Raw genomic sequence first — 7,302 nt, forward strand, 5'->3', positions numbered from 1 at the left:
GGGGGCTTGGACTCAAGAATTGGATTTTTGGGGGTTTCAAACCACGACACCCCACACTAACTAAATACCAGCTTTGCAGTCACTGTATTTCTCCCAGGCACGTCCTCCTCACAGGAGTCCCCACCTGTTAGAAACTAAACCCCGTGAGCAGCTTCCCCCCTCTGTGCAGGGTTTGCAGTGCCAGTGCCCCACACAGGGATGGCAGTGCCTGTGCCCACATGGGGATGGCAGTGCCAGTGCCCCACACAGAGTGTGCAGTGCCAGTGCCCTACACAGGGATGGCAGTGCCTGTGCCCCACACGGGGATGGCAGTGCCAGTGCCCCACACAGGGATGGTAGTGCCAGTGCCCCACACGGCCTGTGCCCCACACAGGCTGTGCAGTGCCTGTGCCCCACACAGGGTGTGCAGTGCCTGTGCCCCACACAGGGATGGCAGTGCCTGTGCCCCACACAGGGATGGCAGTGCCTGTGCCCCACACAGGGTGTGCAGTGCCTGTGCCCCACACAGGGTGTGCAGTGCCTGTGCCCCACACAGGGATGGCAGTGCCAGTACCCCACACAGGGTGTGCAGTGCCAGTGCCCCACACAGGGATGGCAGTGCCTGTGCCCCACACAGGCTGTGCAGTGCCTGTGCCCCACACAGGGATGGCAGTGCCTGTGCCCCACACAGGCTGTGCAGTGCCTGTGCCCCACTCAGGGATGGCAGTGCCTGTGCCCCACACAGGGATGGCAGTGCCAGTGTCCCCACTCACGCCTTCACGTCGGCCGTCTCCTGGGAGGTGCGGGTCAGGGTGCGGGAGCGCAGCCTCTCCCCAGCCTGCTGGATCTCCTGCAGGTTCCGTTCCACGTGAGGCAGCTCCGAGATCCCCTCTGTCTCTGCTGCCAGCTGTTCTGCCTGCTGGAGCAGCTCCCCAAAGCCGTCCGTGTCCATCTCTGCAGCAGGTCTCACTCAAGACACACTTCGGAGAGAGAGAGAAAATCCCTGATCAGCTATAAACTCTTTCCACACTTGTGGGGTCAGACAGGCCAGCAAGAGCAGGTCTTCTAGAACAGGATGCTCTGTCCATCCTCCCCAAGCATTAAACGTCAAGGAAATCCTTTCAAGTGGTCTCAGAGAGCTTTCCCTTGCAGGACTGCAATTTATGGACCTGTCAGAAGTGGGATGCAGGTGCCATATGACAGTTCATATATTGCCTTAATACAAAGGAGGGTGAAAGCAGAGAAGTCTCAAGGAGAATTTTGTGTTAATTTAGCTATAAACTACTTGCACACACACATAAATAAATAGCTTAGAGAACTGGACTCCCTGATCCTTATGGGTTCCTAACCATTCTATCATTCTGTATTTTTATATATTATAAACAGATGCATACATATGCATGATAGGAATATAGGAGGGCTAAAAAACACACAAAAACATGAGGTTAAGAGCAACAGATGCACATAGACAGCCATAACTAGCTATTAAAATGTGTTAGTCCATATGTCATTAACCCCCAGTCAAAAGTACACTTTGTTCCAATGCAGAAGACCCGTGTCTAATTTCAATGCCTGCAGAGAGTTTTACCAGTGTGAGAATTCCTTGCACAGATCCAATGAGAGAATAATTAAATAAACTACAGAACATGAGGCAAGGGCTGTACCAGACAAGGGCATTAATGCATCATGCAGTTGTTACAGAAAGGACACGAGTGTATGTGCTTGGGATCACTGTGCACAAAGACATGTGGCTGCAGTTATGTCCACATTAATGAAATCTTAAACCCATACCCTCAGCTTTACACACCGAATCATGACTTGCAGCTAAAACACCAACATGAGAGGAGCACTGGGCACCTCTCCACTGAAGATCACGGACATCTGTGGTGCTGGAGATGGAAATCTCCAGTCCAGTCTCTCTCTCATAGCATGTGCACCCAAAACCAGAGGGCTGGGATGAAATAAGATGAACCAGATCTCAAGCATTAGCTCCAGCTCTTTATCATTTACCCCAAAGTAAAATCAGTGACTATCTGGTTCAAGGGAGCCCACCGAGAAGAAAACAGGGATTTTTACAAACCAACAGTAGCCTGAAATTCAAGTATTTCTTGGTACCCCTCAACCACACCAAAGCAATTTTACAGCACAGTTTGAACATTCCTCACGTTCTCAGTCTCGCCACCATTCCCAAGTACAACCACCAGTAGCAGTGCCTTCCTCTGTCTGGACAAATGATTTAAAAGCACTGCATGATGATTCATTCAGACATATGCAGTTAGAGAGAGGAACCCATCCCTCCCGCCTGGGTGCCAGGACAAACCCCACCAGCCGGCATCCAGGGAGGGAGAATTCCACAGGCACTCCCCACACACTTCTGGGAAGCTGGGAGCTGCTGGGGGAGGCAGGGATCGGATTTGCACTGAGTTCCTAATCAGGTGAGATAGCAGAGATGGGGTTTGTTTGCCCAGATCATCGTGCCACCGAGATGGAGCGGAACAGGGAGGAGGAGGCTGGAAATGAACAGTTTCATGCCTGCAATGCAGTACAGAACAGCTTTCCAGTGTTTACTTGTGATAACTCAGGTGCACCCCTGCCAGGAACAGCCTCTGTTGGCAGACACTGACCAGAACAGCCACATTCTGTACAGCTACGAGCTGATCAGCTCCTCTGGGAGCAGTGACTGCGAGAACAGCACAGACACCAGCCTGATTTGATCCGATCTGGTCCATCCACTTCCTCTTTTCATTGCCAAGATAAAAAGCCGGCAGTGTAAGAAGCACTGACTTCTCAGAGCGCTGAAACCAAAAGCATGAAGAATCAGTGCTAGAGAACTGCTCCCAAACCTGCACATCTCAGCCACAGACCCCATGCCAATTCCATGTAAGGTCTGTCCCATAAATCTGCCCGTGCAGGGCAACTGCAACAACTCTGTGAGACTGAACTCAATTCAGCAAGTACAGAATAAACTAGTTATTTTGGAACAAGTTAGAAGTACCTGTGATTATAACCAAGCACTGGAAGGGACAATTCGAAACTTAAGAGAGCCACCACTAAACAGCTTTTTCTAAGTGACAGAATTCAAATATTTAGACTGAATATTCGGATTTCCGTAACAGCACGAACAACTTTGTCTCCACCCTGACAGAATTTACTACAGCCAAAAGACTGCAGTCTGACTCTTCAGGCTGCTGTGCAAGATGGAAACTGCTACCACAGTAATGAGCAGAGTGATGGCAGACTTTCATGTCTGGCTGGGGAAGGAGCAACAACTGACACCTAAAGGAAAGAAAATACGTCAGAAATTAAATTAACTTCGGTGAAACTAGATCGACCTTGGGCTAAAAGCCAGGACTGAAAAGGCTCTTCACTAAAACAACTTTGATGACTTATCAATAGAAGCTCCTGCATTAGACTATGACTCCATTAAACCCCAGTTTAATGTTTTCCCAACATTCAAAACCACACATAAGCACTATGTATTGTACAAGTTAACTGAATTTAAGCCAAAAAGAAAATAGGAAGGATGACAGGTTTCTTAAGTCTATTCAGACTGATTATAATTGTTGATTTATTACTTAAGAAATGCTAAAAACTTCTCAAGAGCACTACAACACTATCTAAGGAAGAATGCTGTACCTATTCTACTCCAAATGTGGCCACAATAAACATTTTACTGTACTAAATTCGTAAAGACACAAAGCTGAAATACTCCAACCAGCACGTGGAAGTGTCTATTGTACTTCACATGCTGACATGATTTGTGTCATCTAATTAATTAAGTTCAAGAAACGGAGTAAAAACTTCAGATTTTTTGCAGTGCTGTGGGAAAAAGAAAGGAGGAAGACATCAGAGGGCAGAAGGAAAGCTTCACCCACCACATTCAGAATAACTGATGGACCAAGAGTTCCCCAAGTTGCAGAAAGATTCCTCAAAATAGGAAACAAAGACGAAGAAGTTCAGCACAGGCCTCTCTCAGAGGCTCCAACCTGAGGGTGCCCAAGAGACCCAGTCTGATGAGTCAGGATCAGCTTCCTGGGGAGGGCAGACAGAAGAGTGCAGTGGAAAGAGAAAGCCAGCAATTCTCCTCTTGCTACAGCCAAGATCTGAGGCAAAAGTGCTTTTCCAACAGGCTCCAAGCCTGGGCTGCTCCAGAGAGTGTGGCAGCTTCTGTCTACTAAGATAAAAATGAATAAGTAAGAGGCCCATTTTGCAGGCCTGGAGAATTGTGTGCGAGCAGAAGCAATTATACCCAGCTCTTGCATGGCTCTTGGCAGCAGCAGACACGGAGGCATTTCAGAGAGGAAGTCAGCAACATAATCCCCCTGTTACAGACAGGGGAGCTGATTAAGAAGTGCAGAGATGGAAATCGAAGAGCAGGTGGTCAAATTTTTGTTTGTTTTTAAAGGAAAGCACAATTACATTTATGGGATATTAGACAGACACTGAAATGAGCTGCCTTCTAAGGATCCAGACACTGATACTGGAGATCTGAAGAGTAGGACAGGCATAAAGTAGAAAGGGTGGAGATCTTCTTATCCCTCACCAGTAGCTTGAGAAACCATTGGGGTCAACTTTTGAGGTCTCTTCTTGCCTTATCTTCCATGAAAATTTCATTTTCCACATGAAAGTGACCAAGTACAACCCAAATATTTGCTGCACACTTTCACCCTCTAGCCTGTAAAGTACAATAATAAATATTTAATCAAACCTAACAGAGGAAAAACTTCCATACCCTAGTTACTCTAAAACCAGATGAAATCAGGATAGGCCAGCTTAAAAACAAATACCTAAAAGCTCCTGAACAGGCCACACAACAATGTTCCACACCTATTGTTTCTTCTACTACTGTTCAATCAATGCTCCTCTGCCTCCCATAAAGACTTTCAGTCCTGCATCTTTTCTTCTTCATCTCATCTGTAGGTAGACATGCAGAAGTTCAAACTTTTTATGCCCCCAAAGAGCCCTTACAGTATGTATGTTGGACAAAAATGTTTTTGTTTTTGGTTTTTTTTTCAGTTTTAAAGGCAATAACATTCCGTTACTTGCTCTTGTGCTGTGAGAAAGGAGAAACAAGAGCACACAGTTCTTCTCTACACTGCTCATTATTTAACCTGCAACTGAAGAGTAGGCATTTTAATGATTTCTTCCAATACATACTATCACATATTTTTCAACACTGCCTTTTATCTGCCATAAGTCCCTCACAGTGGTCTCAACCCCCTCTGTCCTGAGTAACTGACTCAGCTGGAAGCTTTGTCATCTTACCACTCTCCCTCCTTTCCAAACATTTAGTACTTATTTTAAGCACCTGACTCTCACCCAACTCAGCAGGGCACTAACTTCCCACTGAGGGTAGCAAACTGACCCTCATTAAATAGAGCATTTGGTTTATCATTTGAAATTCCTTAAATGAAACCCCATATCCTGCCCCCTCCCCGAATTCCCTGTCATATCAGCACCACAGAAACATTATGGATTTAGATGACAGAATCATGTACATCCTCCAAGCAATTTTAAGCTTTTTCTATTTTCCCAAGGGGTAGGAAACCTTTTTAAGACAAAACATAAGTGAACAGTGGTGAAGTACACAGGAACTGGTGTTTCTTTGTCACCCTCACCTTAGCTCTCTGTGCCATAACTACTGTCCCTACAACACCAGGACCATATTGCAGAAGAGAAACAGCCCTTCTTTGCACCTGGACTTTAATTCAAACCCTTCCCCTTACTGTTCATATATTCTGGGTTAGAATAACCTTGGCACGCAGATGGCACCTGACACTCCACAGCAGTTGCTAATTAGATACCAATCCTCAGTGCATCCACAGCTCAGGGTTTAACACAAAGGTGCTTCAGCATCACGTCACAGAAGTCTGGCTGTTGCCTGCAGTTGGGACCAAACAGGGAAAGCAGTCTACCCTGTACACTTTGTGCCCTTTATGATGACTCTGGGAAAACCAAACCCATAACATAGTGTCTTGCCCAGCAGAGACAAACAAGTAGCACTCTTCGGGTTCAGGAACAGAGCTCTGCATCCAAGGTGTGCTGTAAGAAATCTTCACAGTCATTTTCACCTCTTTTACCTGAGAAGTGAGACCTGCTATTGGTAGAGAGGACTTGTGACCTGGGATAAAGGGAAAGGGCTAATCATCACCTCCTTCAAGGACAGCCTGAAGGGTCCACATGAACTGTTTAAAGACAGCTATCCTCTCCTGCTCCAAACTTACTGATCTGAAAAACACCAGAGCCCCAAACATCATATATGGTTTACCTTCTGCATCCCACCAGGCATACATGAAAGCAATGCCTGGCAACTTAGTGGTTGCTTCTTGGTGTGATTCTTGGGGCTGTGCTGTGCAGGTCCAGGAGCTGGACTTCAATGATCCTTGTGGGTCCCTTCCAACTCAGGATATTCTATGAACTATGAGGACACACGAGCCAGGGGCAGGGCTGTGAGCACTGTGCCTTTCATGAGCTCAGACACAGGACAGCAGATGCTCTTTCCCTCATAGCAACCTTCCAGTATCCCAAGGGGGCCTACAGGGAAGCTGGAGAGGGGCCCTTCCCCAGGTACTGCAGTGACAGGACAAGGAGTAATGAGTACAAATTAAAAGAGGGGAAATTTAGGTTGGATATTAGGAAGAAATTCTTTACTGAGAGGGTGGTGAGACGCTGGAACAAGTTGCCCAGGGAAGTTGTGGCTGCCTGAAGCCTGGCAGTGTTCAAGGCCTTCAGCAACAGGGTCTAGCAGGAGGTGTCCCTGCCCATGGCAGGGGGGTTGGGACTAGTTTAGGGTTCCTTCCAATCCCTTAACATTCTATGATTCCCAAGGAACCAACCATTACCGCTGCCGTGCTGAGGAACGACCCTCACGCACAGAACTTGAAAGAGACACCAAACCACACGCACGCACAACCCCGCGCTCCTGAAACCTCCCCAAACAACGAGCTTCAGCTTCCTGCAGCCCAGCACGGCACCCTGGATAAACACTAAGCTCCCCTCCTACAGCCGGGCACAGACCCCTCCGGAGTCTACAGCCGGCCCCGCTGCGTGAGCTCTGCTGGGGCAGCGACACGCGGCACCTCCCGGGGAGCCCCCACATGGGGCGGCCCGCGAGCGCTCCCCGCCAGCCTCCCGCCGCAGCGGCCTGCACGGGCCCCGCGGGCGGGGGACGGCTGCCGGGGGGCTCGGGGCCCGGCGCGGGGGGTGAGCAGCCACAGCGGGCAGAGGAGGAGGGAGGGGAGGCGGGGGGGACGCGCAGCCCCGTCCCGCCCGCGCGGCGCCCGCCCCGCCCGCACCTCACCTGCGCTCTGCGCCCCGCGCCGC

At 48.8% G+C, this 7,302-nt stretch overlaps 1 protein-coding gene across 3 annotated transcripts in view; it reads right to left on the reverse strand.

The window, feature by feature from the left end:
* The window catches only part of NUP93 (nucleoporin 93), a 77,377-nt gene extending 70,075 nt beyond the window's left edge, over positions 1-7,302 (reverse strand). For 2 of the 3 annotated variants that reach the window (XM_027646471.1, XM_027646472.1), the window contains exons 1-2: positions 7,280-7,302; positions 753-959 (exon numbers count right to left, since the gene is read on the reverse strand). In XM_027646471.1, coding sequence (XP_027502272.1) covers positions 753-931 — 179 coding nt within the window. In that variant the 5' untranslated portion in view covers positions 932-959; positions 7,280-7,302. Of the gene's footprint in view, positions 1-752; positions 960-6,247; positions 6,388-7,279 lie in introns of those variants that run through there. The other variant, XM_027646470.1, reaches the window with a different exon arrangement.

This window comes from Corapipo altera, unplaced genomic scaffold (assembly GCF_003945725.1).
Source record: "Corapipo altera isolate COAL_440 unplaced genomic scaffold, ASM394572v1 62, whole genome shotgun sequence".
In the NCBI taxonomy this organism is placed as follows: domain Eukaryota; kingdom Metazoa; phylum Chordata; class Aves; order Passeriformes; family Pipridae; genus Corapipo; species Corapipo altera.